The 18,483-nt window shown below is 43.5% G+C and overlaps 1 protein-coding gene across 5 annotated transcripts in view; it reads right to left on the minus strand.

Annotated features, from left to right (window-relative positions):
- Window positions 1–16,580, minus strand: part of RUFY1 (RUN and FYVE domain containing 1) — a 59,587-nt gene extending 43,007 nt beyond the window's left edge. For 3 of the 5 annotated variants that reach the window (XR_007155932.1, XR_007155933.1, XM_047876498.1), the window contains exons 1-4: window positions 16,267–16,580; window positions 5,718–5,891; window positions 4,310–4,427; window positions 1,413–1,514 (exon numbers count right to left, since the gene is read on the minus strand). Coding sequence is in view for 3 of the 5 variants with exons in the window: in XM_047876498.1 (XP_047732454.1) it covers window positions 1,413–1,514; window positions 4,310–4,427; window positions 5,718–5,891; window positions 16,267–16,552 (680 nt within the window). In the remaining 2 variants the exon portion in view is untranslated. The remainder of the gene's footprint in view (window positions 1–1,412; window positions 1,515–4,309; window positions 4,428–5,717; window positions 5,892–16,266) is intronic. The other 2 variants (XM_047876476.1, XM_047876484.1) reach the window with 2 other exon arrangements.
- Window positions 16,581–18,483: the final 1,903 nt, after the last annotated feature.

The following is an 18,483-nucleotide window of genomic DNA, read 5'->3' on the forward strand; positions in this document are numbered from 1 at the left end:
GAGCAACACTGGATGCTTTTACTTTCTTACCTCTCGAGTCACCTCAGCCATTCATAGTGGGGCCCCATCCCCTGTCTACTACTGCTCCTGGTCACCAGTGATGTGCTAGTTTACCAGCTGTGTGTGTGTGTGAGTGCATGAGAACTTATAATCTTAAGAATTAGTTCGTTAGGTCATAGGGATGAAAGGTCCAGCATAGGGAATACAGTCAATGGTGCTGTGGTAACTCTGCACGGCGACAGAGGGTAACTACACTTGTGGTGAGCACAGCATCATGGTGTAGACTTGTGGAATCACGATATTGCACACCTGAAACTATGTAACGTGTGTCAACTATAAGTCAATTAAAAAAAAAAAAGAATTAGTTCATTAGAACAAAATCTGTACCTCAAAGCTACTCAGTGTGACTTTACTCAAAGTGCAAAGTATGTGAAGTATTTGAAATCGCATTTATCATGTTAAAGATATAATCAATAATAAGCCATGACTTAAAATGTGGAAAATTTTGAGTGGCAGGCCATACTATAAAAGCTACTTTCAACTCAATTAGACAAAAAGATTAACTCTAGAGAGATTCTTCCCTTATAAATGCTCATGTTCTAGAGAAAATTCCTTTTATGAAGATATTTTTGTTTACATACGTTTATATGTACATATTTTATAAATTTATATTTATATATTTATAAATATCAAAAATGAACCAGTCTTGGGCACCTGGTGACTCAGTCGGTTAAGCATCTGACTCTTGAATTTCAGCTCAGGTCATGATCTCATGGTTTGTGAGATCAAGCCCCATGTTGGGCTCTGTGCTGACAGTGCGGAGCCTCCTTGGGACTCTCTCCCTCTCTCTCTCTGCCCCTCCCCTGCTCTCTCTCTTTATCTCAAAATAAATAAACATTAAAAAAAAAATGAACCAGTCATAAATTTCAGAGACAGCCAATTAGTCATTACTGATGCTAAGAGATACAAAATTTTACAAACTGGATATGGAATCCTAAGATAGGTAATATCTTGAAAAAAGCAGGATTTTATACTTTAAAGTTGTTCACTGCATCTGGTTTTAAAGTCATTTTTTCCCTGTTATCAACAAGTCAAATAAATAACATTTTGTTGAAGCTTAACCGAGTAGGCTGTCAGTTACCTAATCACAGGGATTTTGAAGAATGAGTTTCGAAATGACTTTTCAAAATGAAAAGTAAGTATGACTCTTCATTCAAAAGGACTTTCAGATACCCGTGCTTACAGACTGAAATACTCTTTTAAAACTAAGCCACAGGAAATTTATGATGAATAATAATTCAAATAAAAGCTGTGTATGTTGTATACTCGTTTCAATTCAAAACAATCTGCAGAACTATGTTCTAATTATTTACAGAGCGAAAGACAAGCAAAGATAGGAGGTAAAAAAATACCTTAAGAGATGTTTATTGTCTATAAGCACTTTCAGATAATCTGCCAGTTTCTTTTGCATGAGTGCAAGATAAAGCCATGCTCTGCCTCTTCCCACAGCTGTCCTAGAATTCAGAGAATCAAACTGTTAAGGTGTTAACACCAAAAACCCCTCAAACCCCACTTTAAAGAGATACACATATTCACACATGTACTGCACATCAACATGAACACAGAGAACACTGTAAGAATAGTGGCTTTGGGGGTTGGGTGGAACATACGGTCTGCGAAAGCCCAGAAAACAGCTCTTTGGGTACAGTTTGAATTTTGTATCATGGACATGTACTTTTTGTCTGGTTGTTTTTTTTTTTTTTTTTTTGATGCAAAAAGATGATTTTATTAAAGCATGGGGACAGGACCCATGGGCAGGAAGAACTGCCTATTTTGACAAAAGAGTGAGAAAAAAACACTCTTAATCCTCAAAAATCTGATTTCTGGAACAAATACAATTAGGTAAACCTTTGCATATATTCATAAAATTTCACAGGGGGCCAGGAAATACCAGATTAGGTTTGTACGTCAGACATAGGTCATGATGTCATGATGTGTGGGTTTGAGCCCTGCATCGGGCTCTGTGCTGGCAGTATTGAGCCCACTTGGGATTCTCTCTCTCTCTCTCTCTCTCTCTCTCTCTCTCTCTCCCCCGCCTCACTTGCTTTCTCTATCTCAAAATGAATAAAACTTAAAAAAAAAAAGAAAAAATTCTGGGTGACAAATCATACTGCAAAAGATATTTTCATTTATTTATTTGTTTGTTTGTTTATTTACTTGGGGGGGGAGGAGCAGAGTGAAGAGACAATCCTAAGCAGGCTCTATACCCAGTGTGGAGCCTGATGTGGGGCTCAGTCTCACAATTGTGAGATCATGACCTGAGGCCAAAATCAACACTCAGATGCTTAACCAACTGAGCCACCTAGGAGCTCTGATATTTTTTCTTAAAAAAAAAATTTTTTTTTTTTGAGAGAGAGAGAGGGCAGGGGAGGGGCAGAGAGGAGGAGAGAGAATCCCAAGCAGGCTCCCCACTGTGAGTGCAAAGCCCAATGCAGGGCTCAAACCCACAAACTGTGAGATCATGACCTGAGCTGAAATCAAGAATCAGACGCTTAACAGACTGAGCCACCCAGGTGCCCCACCCTGGTATTTTCATTTTAGACAGGGGAACTGAATTTTGGACAGATTCCTCTCAGGATGCAAAAATTCATCCTACAAGTTTCAAACAACCTTAAACAACCCCTTCTCCCCCAAAAAACCCCACTAGTCATAACTTCCCAAATAATACCAAAATTTTAGAACTTTCATTACTATTTAATGAAATAGTAAAAAAAAAAAAAAAAGTCCTTTCCCATGCAGCCCCCTGTTAGGCTACTCCCAGAGGCATCAAGGAAAGGGAACTATTGTATATTTCCTCTTTGGCAGACAGGGTAGGATTTTGGTACGTAAGCCTGTTTAGCAGCCAGAGTTAATAGGGGAACAGAGTAGTGGGTTTAGCTGACAGTGAGCTCTTTGTTAGCATAAGGCTTCAAAAATGCCTCCCATGCATAACTGGAAACAGAGGTCTGAGCGTAGGAGGGACTGTTCTACTCCGACCTGAACACGCTGGGACTTGTTCTAGCTGCTTCACTCCTGAGGGAGTAAGCTGGTCGGAAGGGGTGGGCAAACAGGATCACATAAGTATGAAGCAAAGCAGAAGACGAGGGAAGTGCATGACAGATCACCAAATACAGATTTGAAGGTTGTCATGGACAAAAGGCTTTCACCTTCTGTGGTACAAGCCCAGAGGACTGAACTAGGGACAGGGACAGAGGCTTAAATTTCGTCTTGGTAAGAATGCATAGGGTTCTGTAGCAATGGAGGTCAATGGGCTTTAGAAGGTTCCAGAGTCCTGCAGACCTGTGTTCTCTTCCTGGCTCTACTACTCACTTGCCAACGGACCTTGGGCAGGTTACTTAGCTACTCAGTCTCAGTTTCTGTACTTATCAGTGGGGATTCCAACAGCTTTCCCAGAGCCTTGTTGAGAGGGATTAAATGAGATCCTGAAATGTCCTTAGCACAACTCCTGGCACATGGCAGGCCCTTAGTGAATGCTGGTTATTATCATTATCTCAAAATGGAACAGGCTAGGTCCTTGGGAGAAGCATCAGAGGCTGGACAGTCGTGTCCCCCTCTGGGAGACTGCAGTGTGCTCTTTTGTATCGGCCCAGGGATCTCTAGGTCCCTTTCTAGTTCCAAATTTCATGATGATGCCTTGTTTGTATTCTGTCCAGTTTTTTATTTTGAGCCTATGCATGGGGAATCCTGAGGCAAACCCAGACATGGCAAATGATGTCAGTCTCACCTTTTCACAAATGTCTCATGTCCCAGAATCGAAAATCTGGCCCAAACTACACTATTCAGAAAGGTGCCCAGATGTATCTGAAGCATGGATTCCCAGGAGTGTAATGATGACTCCTTTTACTCCTGTAACCGCTCCTCAGGTGACAACACCTTTTCTTTTTTAAAGTAATCGCTACACCCAACATGGTGCTTGAACTCAAGAGTTGCATGCTCTACTGAGCCAGCCAGGTGCCCCACCACATCTTTCAAACTACGTGACCTTGTGTGACAAGCAGGAATCTTTCAAACCCCATTTGAAAGATAAGGGAACTGAGGCTCAGGGAGGGGCAAATCTTGCTGAAGATCTTGAGGATTATGAGCATCTGGGCTGGAACTAAAGTTTAAGTAGAGTGTGGCTCATGCTACAATTTGTTCTGAATTAGAAAAAGTTTTATCAACAAGTAGTTGAGAAATGGGTAAATACAAGGTTTTTTTTGTTTTTGTTTTTGTTTTTAACATTAAGTCAGTGTAACTGCTTCTCACTCACTTTAATTCTGGCAGATTTCTGACACTGGTGGCTATATCTGATGCTTCTGGACAAAGTTTCTCCACCAGCTCCAAAGGACCAAAGAAAGATTTATTTTGGCCAATAAAACTCTTCTTGACTAAAAGGGAAAACAAAAGTGTTATTTATAAGAACAGGTTGCAAAATGTCTTCAGGTGTCCACTGTCTCTCTCCCAAAAGCCAAACAGACAATGCATGACTCTACCACTTAATCCTGATTTAGTCTCAGGGACTCAGATGCCAGGTAACAAACGAGCTCCCTTCCTCTGGTGACAGGGTTTCTCTGATATCCTGACTATGTTCTTACTCCAAGTATTTACTGTCCATGAAATAAAACAAGTATCTCATATCTGTATTGCTTGTAGAAAGCCTTCCCCTTTCTCCCTCCTACCTGATGTCAAAATCAATGCTCAAATTATCCCCACCGTCCCTCATCTGACCCGCTGCCAATAATCTTCTAATGGGTCTTCTTGCTCCCAATACGGTCAGCTCCCCACCCTTACAATCTGTTCAAACACGTGGAAGTTGTTTTAAAAATGTAAGTCAGGTCATGTTTTCCCTTGCTTAAAATCCTCCAGATACAGTTGGAATAAAATCCGACTCCTCATGTGACCTATAAAGGTCTACACCATCCAGCCTTCCCCCACCCCCCAATCTATTTCCCTGACCTCATCTCCCCGCACTCTCCCTCTGAGCCCTCTGGTATCTTCCTCAAACCAAGCTTGGTCTCACTCAAGACTTCTGCACCTGTTTTTTTCTCCCTCAGGAATGCTCTTGCCCCAAATCTCTGCACGGCTAACTCTTTTGGGTCTCAGCTCATAGTTCCCCAGCAAGGCCTTCCCCTCTCACTCTAGTAGAAACCCATGTTGCTTCCTTGAATTTGTAGCATTTTGTAATTAAGTTTGTTTCTGCCTTTACTGTCTGGTCCTCTAGAACTGTGCTGTCAGAGGTAGTCAGTGGCCACATGTGCTACTGAGCACTTGAAGTGTAGCCAGTGCAATGGAGATGTAAAACACAGTGGGTTTTTAAGCCTTAGTATAAAAAAGAATATAAAAATCTCATTAATAAGGCTTTTAAATATTGTGTGTAAAAATCATATTTTGGATATACTGGGGACAAAAAAGTATGTTCTTAAAATTAATTTCACCTGTTTATTTTCACTTTTTTTTTTTTTTAAACGTGACTAGCAGAACAGTAAAAATTGCACATGTAGCTGACCTACCAGACAGTGCTGCTCTAAATGTTACTTATTGAGGGCAGGGACGCTTGTCGGTTTTGCACACTGCTGTTATCCCAAGCACCAAGAACAATGTTTGGCACTGATGAATGCCTGCTGAGCAAACAGCTAGCCCGAATTTCCACGCCCCCGAACGCCCCTCCTCAGGCTCACCTTTCAGCCCGTGTTTGAGGCAGTGCTCCATCACTACAAAGAATTGCTGCAAGGGGGCATGGTCCGCATCCAGGCTGCGGCCCAGGCTCAGGGCAGACTGGAGCAAGACTTTGACGCTGAGTTTCATCATGTGCATCAAGTTGGCACGCTCCTCCATCATCTGGCACTTGGAAGCTGTTGGGGCACAAACAGGGACAGCTTCGTTAGTGGGCTGAGTGTGTTCCCGGGTGAGGACTTTAGATGCAGGGCAATGGATGGAAGATCGTCCAGGCGGGGCCAGGCAATCCGTTCTGAGCACGGACGTGCGGGAGGACTGATAACTGGGTTTCGCAGTCAAACGGCCTCTGATCCCTGGAGGTCATAGATGCACCCGGGAAGCCTAAGCCGCGGGTCAGTTTCCCGAGACCTTTCCCAGGCGGCTCCGCGCGTTGCTAAGGCGACCGTCCTACTAAGACTTGCCGAGATTGGCCTTTCCCACACCCAGTATTCCATTTTTGACCAATGGAAGGGGGCGAACTCCAGGAAGCCCCGCCCCAAGATAGAAGGCGAGCTGGGGGGAGGGGGGGGGGAAGCGTTCCGCCCCTGAACACTCCAATTGGACGAGCCCAGCTAGAGGCCACGCCCACGAAGCTCACGGGCGCCATTTTGCATCCTCTGCCCGAGTTCCCTTCGTCTTCAGCCTGTTCAGAAGGCCAACTGAACCGGCTTTTTTGTCCCATGGTGTCAGCCCAAGTGTCTTCGGGGAGGCCTCTGCCCCTCAGTTCCAGACTCAAATTCTCGTTGTTGCCCGTCAACTGTTGCCCACAGCTACTGGACAATTACGAGTTTTACATTTGTGGGTAAAACCGTTAGAATCAAAAGAACTGCTACGTTTCCATTTCAGCTCCATTAACGTCGCTTTGTTTTGAGAGTAAAAAAAGGTTTGTCGGCTGTATCAGATATCCATGACAAATGTTTACCAGGTGTCCCCCTAATACCCAGGAACCTGTCATCCTGGAAATTAAAAATGTAGACTCCATGCTATTAACCGAGTCCTGGCAGAAAAAACAGAGCCGCGCGCGTCCCTCCTCACCCACGCCAACATTTAGTCTTAAATATTTGACAACTGGATGGGCGAGGGAGTCGTATTATTTTAGTTTGTAGCTGTTGATTACCAATGAGGTTAAGTAGCTTTTCATGTTTATCCTCTCCTAGTATTCTGTCAATTGCCTGCTAAATCTTTTACGCTTCTCGCTGAACTCTTATTGATCTGTATAAATTAATAGTGATATTAATCTTTTATAGCTGTTTTATTTCACGGTCATTAATATGAACATAAAGATAGCTAAAAGAGCACATCATGTATAGCTTAAATTGAAAAGAACTACATAATGAATTATGACCGTGAATTACTTTCAGAGAATCCTATGTATTATATTTATAAATTCGAAAACTTTAATGAACTGGATGATTGGCAAAGGAAATAAAAATTGTAAAACCTCATTAAGAGGAGGGAAGAACCCTGAGTGGAGCAATAAACATAGAAGCAATTTGTAAAGATTTACTGCTGAAGAAGGTACCACGCCCAGTTCTGTAAACCACACTGGTCTTCTAATCACAATACATATCCAGGATTCCTGCGCAGGGCTACGCAAGCCCAGGAGCTTGAAGGAAATCCGTTTCCAGCTCAAGTGTGACAGTTCCACAGGGCAACCTGATTTGAAAGAGGGCTTCAAATACCTCCGTTCTGATCTTAGTACTTTCTAATTGAAGTTCTTTCCAGCTTATCAGTTACCTCTGGCAGAAGGCTGCGTTCAGAAACCACCCCCTCAGGCAAAAAGGACTGCCCTGAGCCAGCAAGACCCCACGTGACTGACTCGAAGACCAGGATAGACTTGACCTTTACTGTCCACCTGTCTGTACTCACCGGCCTTTGTCCCACATTTTGCTTATACAAATCTGTATTTTCAGCACTTTGTAAATCGCTTTTGAAAGGCTAGTCTACTGTCTTCCCGGTGTTGGCCTCATGGAAATAAATTCCTTTCTGCTTCACCACCCATTGTCTCTCTGCCTTTGGATTTTGTCAGTGGTGAGTGGCCGAACCTGGTGTGTTTTGAAACCCCGGAGGCCAGTGCTCTTGAACCTCTGTGCCCTGGATACAGATTCCCTCCCTATCCCACATCTTCCTTTTTATGCATTGACGTGGGGTCCACAAAGTCCCACACACCAAATGGAGGTGAAGCCTTCTTTGATAATTCATCAAATTATCCAAAACATGAAGAGCTTCCAATCTCTCATTGCTTTATTGTACTTAGTTAAGGAAACCTAGTCTTGGGGGAGAGGGAAGGTCTCTAGCTCTCTAATGGGTATCCCAAATTTAGAAAGTTATAAATTTTCCCCTACAAATACATGTAATTATTCTCATCCAGTCTCAATACTCCTCCCTAGGATATACCATTAACTTGATGGACATGTGCCATAAATTAAATAGGCCAAAACTGTAGCTCCATGTTTTCAATGAAACTGGATTTGAAGTACACATAAACTATGTCTTTTTGTCAAAAAATGTTGTATTAGCAAAGCTGTAATGAAATAAGCAACACCTAGGTGTCCCCAACTGTTTTGAGTGTTGTGGTCTAAACATGTAACTAAATGAAAGAATTACAAGTATAATTTTCACTTGATAAGTCTTAGTAAAGCCTTAAAAATGTGTTTTTATTTTTAAAAATTTATTTATTTTGAGAGAGACAGAGACTGCACAAGTGGGGGAGGGTCAGAGACAGAGGGAAGACTGAGAATCCCAAGCAGGCTCTACACTGTCGGCGCCGAGCGACTGTCAGGCTCAAACTCACTAAACCATGAGATTATGACCTGAGCCGAACCCAAGAGTCAGCTGCTTAACCGACCCAGGCACCGCAAGCCTTTAAAAAAAAAAAAGTTTACTTATTTTTGAGAGAGAGTGAGATGGGGATGGGCAGAGAGAGAAGGAGACCGAGGTCTAGGAAGCAGGGTCTGCACTGACAGTTTGAGCCTGATGTGGGGCTCAGACTCACAAACCATGAGATCATGACCTAAGCTGAAGTGGGATGCTTAACTGACTAAGCCACCCAGGCACCCCTTGGTAAAAACTTTTTTTAGGGAACCTTTTTTTGGTAACTGATCAGTCTCCTTTATTCTATATCATCCTATTAGAGTTTTATTATTTTTACACAGGCACTGTGAAATGCTTAAGATATAGATTACTAAATACAAAAATTAAAAAGAGATCTCAGTACAGAAAATACATTTAATAAATTAAAGTAAAAACCAAAGATCTGGGGAGATCCAAGAGAGCAAAACAAGCCTTAACCAAAAACGTCTGGAAATACCCAAGGAACTAGTCTTTTGACCCATATTCTCTTGGCTTCCAGTGACCATATTTAATAATAAGCACATCAGCCAAAAAAGGGCAACAAATAGTTTAATGGTTTAAAAGATAAGCAAATGTATACTTATTTTGTACTGTACCAAGTGCTACTTTCAATAGATCCATTAAAATAAATGTTAGAAATGTTAATAAAAGTGATGGTTGCTCAATCCAAATTAATGTTAGATATACAGTTTATAGCATTTTATTACTGCTAGTGTTTTAAATCTGTATGGACAAATTCAAGTACTTCAGTAGTTTCTTACACTTTATAGAAAACCTACCACAGTTTCAAATGCTTTTCAGCGTAAGTATCTTAAGAAATATCATAAATAATTGTTCGAATGTTAACTAGGTGCTATGGTCCTAAAACAGGCCACTTCCAAAAAGTCTAATAATTATGGATTATCATAGTAAGGAACTTTTTGAGAAACTTCTTTAATATGTCTGAGTTGTGTCCTTTGCAAGTCAGGTAATTTTCCTTTGCTTTGAACAAAAAGTAACAAAAAAATAATTTTTGACAATAGATCAGTGTGATTTGGGGCACACAACTTGGAAGGAATTAAAAAACTTGACAACATTACTATGACAAGATTATTCATTTCTATTTCTTTTTATATGAACCAGGCTTCTCAGGGATCACATCTATAAAAGACCAAAACACAGGAATAAAACTGATGCTGAATCCTATCATATTTTATCAGTAAATCACATATTTTCATCTACAGATACATGCTAATGCAAAGAACCAAACCAGCTCATTTAGAGAATAACAAGAAATTATATCCTTTTGTCAACTTATCATTTCTAATTATTTTAATGGTAATTCATTCCAGAAGAAAAATATTTTATACACTTAGAGCTTTAGTCACAAGAAAAGTTTACTGAATTTTAATTCATTTACATTTGTTTCTGAAATGTATGATAGAATGAACAATAACATTTTTAAAAACATATGGAAGTGGATGGGGCACCTGGGTGGCTCAGGTGGTTTAGTGCCCAACTCTTGATTTTGGCTCATGTCATGATCTCATCTGAGATTGAGCCCCACAGATGGGGCTCTGTCAGTGCAGATTCTCTCTCTCCCTCTCTCTCTCTCTCTCTCTCTCTGCCCCTCCCCTGTTCACACATTCTCTCTAGATAGATAGATAAATAAATAAATAAATATTAAATAAACAAACATTAAAATATATATATATATATATATGGATGGGACACCTGGGTGGCTCAGTCTGTCAAGCATCTGACTTCCAGTTCAGGTCATGATCTCATGGCTTGTGGGTTTGAGCCCCATGTTGGGCTCTGTGCTGACAGCTCAGAGCCTGGATCCTGCTTCAGATTCTGTGTGTGTGTGTCTCTCTCTCTTTCTCTCTCTGCCCCTCCCCTGTTTGTGCTCTGTCTCTCTCTCTCTCTCTCAAAAATAAATAGACGTTAAAAAAAAAAAAACATAGAAGTGAAACGGAAATTCAAGTTTAAGGAATAAAGGGACAATGTACAGTTTTCAGGGGTGCCTGGCTGGCTCAGTCACTAGAGCATGCAACTCTTTTCTTTTTTTAATTAATTTTGAGAGAGACAGAATGAGAGCAGGGGAAGGGCTGAGAGAGGAGAGAGGGAGAATCCGAAGCAGGTACCAAGGCCAGTGCACAGAGTCCAATGAGGGGCTTGAACCTACAAAACCATGAGATCATTACCTGAGCCAAGATCAAGAGTCGCCGCTTAACCCACTGAGCCACCCAGGCACAAGAGCATTGCAACTCTTGATCTCAGGGTTGTGAGTTCAAGCCCCATGTTGGGTGTAGAGATTACTTAAAAATAAAAAACTTTAAAAAAAGTAAAGTTTTCAAATAACTTATTTATTTTTAAGATGGACAGTAGTGCTTATCAAATCATTTAGATATTTACATACCACTTAAAGAATGATGGATGTAACACTTTTATTTTAAAAAGCCAGTACTTAACAATAAGCCAGAAAACATATTACAAACTTTAAAATTGTGATGAAGAATTTTATATGTTAGCTTTAAAAGCTGAAGATTTTTTGGGGGGGGCGGTCATGTGAGAAAAACATGTGAAGACTAGTGTTTTAGGTGATATGAGCTGGAACCCTGTCACCGTTCCTGGGTACATGGCTGGGTCCCATCCATTGTTCTCTTCATTATTCACCTGTTTCCATTCGTGCTCAAGTCAGAGAGCTAGGCAAAATGTGAAGTGGATCTTTTCTTCCTTTTTAAAATGTTTATTTTTTATAGAGAGCACGAATGGGGAAGGGGCAGAGAGAGAGGGGGACAGAGGATCTGAAGCAGGCACTGCGCTGACAGCAACGAGCCCAATGTGGGGCTCAAACTCGCGAACCGTGAGAACCTGAGCCACCAGGCGCCCCTTTGAGCCATTCCATCTCTCAATTTTAATAGCTTTGTGACTCTAGCCAAGCTGGTCACATCTCTCTAAGCTGCATTAATAATAGTTCAGCACATCAGCACAACACATGGAACATCACAAAGTTCTACACTTCCTGAATTGCCAAATAAGTGGTGTGTTCAGGGATCCCGAGCTTGACTCCTGCACAGGGGCCAGGCCTGGAATAGAAACGAGTGCAGCTCTGGGAATATGAGCTGGAGGGAACCTGTGGCCCAACCTCCAGAGGCAGCTGGAGATGTTTGTTTTTTAATTTTTAAATTTTTTAAAATGTTTATTTATTTTTGAGAGAGACAGAGACAGAATGCGAGTGGGTTAGGGGCAGAGAGAGAGGGAGACACAGAATCCGAAGCAGGCTCCAGGCTCTGAGCTGTCAGCACAGAGCCCAACACGGGGCTCAAACTCACAAGCTGTGAGATCACGACCTGAGCCGAAGTCGGAGGCTCAACTGACTGAGCCACCCAGGCACCCCTGGAGATCTGGATTTTTATGTAAAGCCTGCAAATTGACTAAAAAATCTTTTTGTGTGTTTTAATACCTTTATGCTATGCGGCATGAAAAAAAAAGCAACTTCCAGACACAAATGGCTCAAATGGCTGGCAGCTTGTTGTAACTTTTGGTGTAGAGAGTAAGGACTCAGAACGGGGAGTGGGCTGTTTGGGGTTTTTTGTTGTTGGCCTCTAAGTTATAGAGAAGTGAGTAGATGCTCTATAAATTTGAGTTCCGGGTAGCCCTTCGGTGTCTTGAAAGATCTTATAATGCAGTGTGATGAGGAAGAAAACTTTGACACTTTCCCAACTGTCAGGAATTTTCACTCAGCATCTCAAGGGCTAACCTGAGTTCAGCAATGTGGAGTAGAAAAAGTTACTGTGCTTCATTCTAGAAGGAGTGGTACCAGTTGTGGAGGGCCATTTTGACACGTGGAAAATAAAATTGCCCATGGAAGAGAACAAAGGCATAATACGTACCACCTGCCCGATGGCAAATATGTATGTAAATAATTATAAGATTTTGAAAGAGCGCCCTCTTTATTGGGTACCCACATGCAAGCCATTGTGCTGGACACGTTAACTCTAGGAACATGCATACTTTGTCACCCGTCCATTAGGAGAAGCCATTACTCGAACAAGCAAGATGAAGAACCTGGCGTGTGTCCTGCGGTTTGTGAGAAAACTGCGTGGGGAGATGAAAGCATACATGACCGCTCACTGAAAGATACGACAGGCCTGGGGACAGTTCCTGTGCAGGAGGACATACTCTATCTACACTGAATGATCTTTTGCACGGTTTGATTTATTTTTTATCACCTGCACTTATTACTTAAAACAACAAAGAACCGGGGGCATGTGGGTGGCTCAGTCGGTTGAGCCTGACTTTGGTTCGGGTCATAATCTCACAGTTCGTGGGTTCAAGGCCTGCATCGGGCTCACTGCTGTCGGCGTGGAACCTGCTTTGGATTCTCTGTCCCAATTCTCTCTGCCCCTCCCCGACTCACACTTTCTCAAAAATAAACATTTATTTTTTTTAATGTTATTTTATTTTTGAGAGAGAGAAAGAGTGCAAGAAGCAGGGGAGGGGCAGAGAGAGAAGGGGACAGAAGATCTAAAGCAGGCTCTGTGCTGACAGCAAAGAGCCCAACATGGGGCTCGAACTCACGGGGACAGTGAGATCATGACCTGAGCCGAAGTTGGGTGCTAAACCGACTAGGCCACAAAAATAACTGCCTCTCAAAAATAAACATTAAAAAAACAACAACAAAGAACTGAAACAAGACAACTACACGTTCACTATGGCATTCTGTGCTAACAGGCCCCACATGGGATAACACTGTAAAACAAGTATTTGAAGCATTCTGCAATAATCCACATTTGCCTTTAACCTAGATCATCAAAAAAATTTTTCCCTGGCAGGAGTGCCGCTCACATTCAATTTCTGCTCTTTTGCTGTTCCTCTGAAAAAGCTCTGCCCTCACTGCTTGTGGAAACACATCAAAGAAAGAAAAAGAGATGAATGAGGTGGCCCTTGCCTGGCCCTGGCTGAAGTGGTGGCCATGGTTTTGTCCTGACCTGCTTTTCTGAAGCCTCTGCAGAGCCTGCTGCCCAGTGTCCATTTCCTTTTCCCCACCCTCACTCCTGTCCTATCTGATGGCTGCCAATTCTATTACATCCGGGACTGGCCACTCAGTTCCCCACGCTGCAGCCCTTGGTAAGCCATGTTCCCAACTGGTGCCAGAGCTAAGTGGCAGTTACTCATTTAATATTTTCTTTAAAGTGGCTATTTAAAAAAAAAAAATCCACGTATACCATGGCATTTTGCTTATAAAGGCATTGAGGCATTTAAGTGTTGTGACTAAGAGCATGGTTCAAGACTTGGTTCAAGTCCTGGTCTGTCACTTTGAAGTTAAATAGGTCAAGTTACTTCTCTTTTATTCAGTTTCCCTCTTTATAACGGGGACAATCACATGGGGCCAGCTACACAGGTGGAAGTATGGAAGTCAATCTCCCCTTCCTGTGGTCCTAAGGGATTGCAATTTCCTGCAGAGATGAAGTCGGTATCTGGTTGGGTGGGCAAGAGGCCCTCAGTCCTGCCCTGAGATACGGAGGGCACAACCCCAACCCTCCCTGGACCAGCAGTAGTCATGGAGTGGGGTCAGGGAGGGGTAGGAAGAAGCCCCAGGGCAGCCTGAGTGGGCTATGGTGGCTAAGAACCTGTCCCAGGGAGGCTGGGGGACCACACACGAGCCCGGCTCCAAGGCCCCTACATACTTCTTTGTTCCAACATACTTCACTTAACAAAACACACGAAGATGGTAAGAATTTAAAGTACGGGGCACTTCTGAGTAGCTGGATGACCACAATGATCAAAGTCTGCATTAATATGGGGCGCCTGGGTGGCGCAGTCGGTTAAGCGTCCGACTTCAGCCAGGTCACGATCTCGCGGTCCGTGAGTTCGAGCCCCGCGTCGGGCTCTGGGCTGATGGCTCAGAGCCTGGAGCCTATTTCCGATTCTGTGTCTCCCTCTCTCTCTGCCCCTTGCCCGTTCATGCTCTGTCTCTCTCTGTCCCAAAAATAAATAAATTAAAAAAAAAAAATTCAAAGTCTGCATTAATGCACACCAGGAAGTCAGTCCTGCTATCACCTAGGGTCTTTATGCAAGTTAAATGAATGAACACAAGTACAGATCTAAGACCTGGCATCTACTAAGCACAATATAAGTGTTGGCTATTATTGATAACAGTACTATGGATTGAAAACAAGTATTTTTCAAATATGCATTTGTTCAACAAGTATTTATTATTATTCTGTGCTACATGCTATTTTAGGCACTGGTACATTTTATTTATCAGTGAACAGCAGACATTTTATTATTTGCTTGCTATGTGATCTCAGATGCCTCCAGAACACCTCATGCCTTGACTTTAGGGACTAACCGCCAATGGCTGGGTATACAATCAAACAGTCACAGGTGTGGAGCGCCTGGGTGGCTTAGTCAGTTGAGTGTCGGACTTCGGCTCATGCCATGATCTCATGGTTTGTGAGTTTGAGCCCCGCATCGGGCACACTGCTGCAAACACAGAGCCCTCTTCAGATCCTCTGTCCCCCTCTCTCTCTGCCCTTGCCCTGCTCGAGTGCTGTCTCTCTCTCTCTCAAAAATGAACATTAAAAGAACACAAACCCAAGGTGTGTGCAAAGGTAGTGAGCTAGTGGGAACTAGATTGTTGAACAGGCTCCCTCATTACCTTCTAGTCCTACTTTCCCTTGCAAGAGTCTCAAAAAAAGTCAGTTTTTAAACTTTACTCCTCAATCTTTCTTAACTAGTGAAATTCTCACAATTCACTATGTTGGTGTCAGTGATGACTTCTACAGCACATTTACCGATAGACAGGAGGGAATCAAGAAACTTCAAAGGCACATCATTAGGATTCTTAGCAGTACCGTCCTTGGTCAACTGCCCCACAGCACTTTCTATGAAGATGGAACTGAAGTTTTAATTTTAATTTAACATTTAAACATCACATGTGTGTAGTGGTTACTTTGTTGGTTAGCACGGCTCTAAATACTTGGCTTTATAGGGCTTCCCAAGTCACACCCTTAAATGATATTAATGATATTATGATATAATCATTTAGTATTTTCATTCATCTAACATGCTCAAACTCTACTCCAGATAATAAGGGCTGAAAAGGACTATAACAGGTCACTGGGTGAATCAGAAAATCCCTATTGCACACTGTGGGAAATGGGGTGATTTGTGTCCATCACAAAGCGAGTTGACGACTCGGCTCGAAGGGAACTATCGCCTCCTGACTTCCTCCTGGGAGCTTTGACTCCCGAGTGAGTCGGGATGCGCGGTCACACCCAGAGGCGTGAGCCGGGCAGGCTTTTCGAGGTTTACAGCAGACAGCAGAACTGGATTCAGTTCTCAAGTACTTTTAAAATACAGACTACCTTAAACTCGTACATTTTGTTGAAGTCCACCAACGAGAGTAAGGAGGTTGTCTGGGGGAATACAATTAGAAGAGTCTCGTTAGGGGAGTAGCCCAATCTCAGACCATCCAAATCCACGTTATCTATTTTGATTTGGCTTGCACGGTATAAAGAAAACAGACGAGCAGTTGGGCGTCCTAACAGGTTGGTTGTGAACAACTCGTCTAACAGGCTAAGTAGGTTCAACTCCCTCGCCAGCCCGGCTCCACGGCCAGCCACCTGTCCCGCGGGCGCGCGCGGGGCGCGCCCCTCCGCAGCCTACCTGCGCGCGCCGCGCCGTCCGCGCCTCCGTCCGCACCTCCCAGTCCCGCGGCCGCGCGCAGCGCGCTCCCGCAGCTTGCAGACAGGTTGCCAGTGGCCTTCCGCGCCAGGGTCAGGATGGGCGCCGACCAGCCCTCCGGCCCCACCCGCGGCTTGGCCGCGCTCCGCAGCTCGCTAGGGCTAGGCAGCTGGCTTCGGTCCACAATCTCGAACTCTTCTCCCGGCTCCGGTCCCGGCGCCTGCTCCGGTTCCCGCCCCGCCGGGCAGCCACTTTCCCCGTCGGCCATCTTAGCTGAATCACGTGGCCGCGACGGGCGGAGGACTCGGCGCGGGCGGATGCGCGGGCGGGTACTCTCCAGCCAACTCTGCCTCCTGGGTTTTGGGTTTTTTTTTTTTTTCCGTTCGCGAAGTTCTTCTTCCTCTTCACTGCCCCCCTTTCCCTTCTTTAACCTTAAAACGGCTCAGGAGAGTACAAATCATAACATAGAAGCACCCCTATTCCCACCAGTCGGGAGGACTTGTGTCCAAAAAATTACTCTGGTGTTTTCTCCCCTAACTGGGGTGCCCCCAGCCTGGCATAGAACACAGCCCCCATGGCTTTGGGTTTCTTTGTGACACTATTTCCTCTTTTTAATTTTCATTTCATGATTTATTTTTTCTACTTCGTCACTTTTCTGCAGCACTCTAGAACAAACCCTAGGAGGACGGGTAAGGAAACGGACAGACAAGGCAGGAAATCAGGATTTTTATTTAAAGAGCCCCAAAACTATAAATGACGGGTTGGCAGGACTGGGAATCAGAAGGTCCAGATTCTATTAATTAGTTAACTGGGGGTAATAAGAGAACCTGCCTGGTTGTTAAATAAGATTTTGCAGAGGGGAGCACATGGCAGACGTTATCAGTTAATGACCAGTGTTAGCCAACTGTGTGGCTTGGGCAACACATTACCCCCTCGCAGGAAATCACTCCCAGTCTGTTTCTTCACTTGGAAAAGAAGGGAATTTCACTAAATAGGAACATTTCATTAGCATTTGACACTCTTTGCAAAGTGCCACACATGGGCCTTATCAAACTAGGAGAACCCTGTGTTTGGTTCCCAGAGCGTTTAAATCTTAAATTAAAAAAAAAAAAAAAAATGAAGTTGGGGGCCTGGGTGGCACAGTCGATTGAGCGACCGACTTTGGCTTAGGTCATGGTCTCACTGTTACTGAGTTCCAGCCCTGCATCACTCTTCCTGCTGTCAGTGCAGAGTCTGCTTCTGATCCCCTGACTCCCTCTCTCTCTGCCCCTCTTCAGCTCATGCTCTCTTAAAAATGAAAAAACATTAAAAAAAAATACGAAGTTGTTGCAGATATTTAGAAATTAAAAGATTTGGCATGGGAGCGCCTGGGTGGCTCAGTCGGTTAAGCGACCGACTTCCGGTCAGGTCACTATCTGACAGTTCGTGAGTTCGAGCCCCGCGTCGGGCTCTGTGCTGACAGCTCAGAGCCTGGAGCCTGCTTCACATTCTGTGTCTCCCTCTCTGCCCCTTCCCTGCTCATGCTGTGTCTCTCTCTGTCTCAAAAATACATAAACATTAAAAAAAAATTAAAGAAAAAAAAAGATTTGGCATAAAAACCTGGATTTTAGCTCTTTTGAAAAGTTGGAAGCTTTGGCAGCTCAGAGTATAGTCCCTGACGTCAATAAGCAATGGCTTGTCCCTTTAGAAACCCGTTTTCTCCCAGATGTGTCTGGTCCCTGAAGGCCAGTTGTTTTCTATGGGGAGAGTGGGAATGGTGTTTGAGCTGTCACAGTGATTGGAGGGGATGCTTCTAGTCTTTACTGGAGTGAACAGGGGAGTCTGGAATACCAAAGAGGGGACCCAGATCCTTCATGACTTTGCAATACACGTGGACATTCATGTAGGTGATCAGAGCCTGGACCTAATTCCATTTTGCATAAAAACACAAACTCCTTTCAGAAAAATAGTTTTAGCATTTACCAGACTAGGTTATGCTTCAATAACAAAGAACCCCCAAATCTCAGTGGCTTAATGTACCAGAAGTTTGTTTCTCATCAGGCTCCACTTGGGAACCCAGGCCCTCGGAGGTTGTATGCTTTGTAGCAGAGTTTTTTTTTTGTTTTTTTTTTTTTAAAGTTTATTTCTTTATTTTGAGAGAGTGAGCACACAAGCAGGGGCAGGACAGAGAGAGAGGGAGAGAGAGAATCCCAAGCAGGC

This window comes from Prionailurus viverrinus, chromosome A1 (genome assembly GCF_022837055.1).
Source record: "Prionailurus viverrinus isolate Anna chromosome A1, UM_Priviv_1.0, whole genome shotgun sequence".
Taxonomy (NCBI): domain Eukaryota; kingdom Metazoa; phylum Chordata; class Mammalia; order Carnivora; family Felidae; genus Prionailurus; species Prionailurus viverrinus.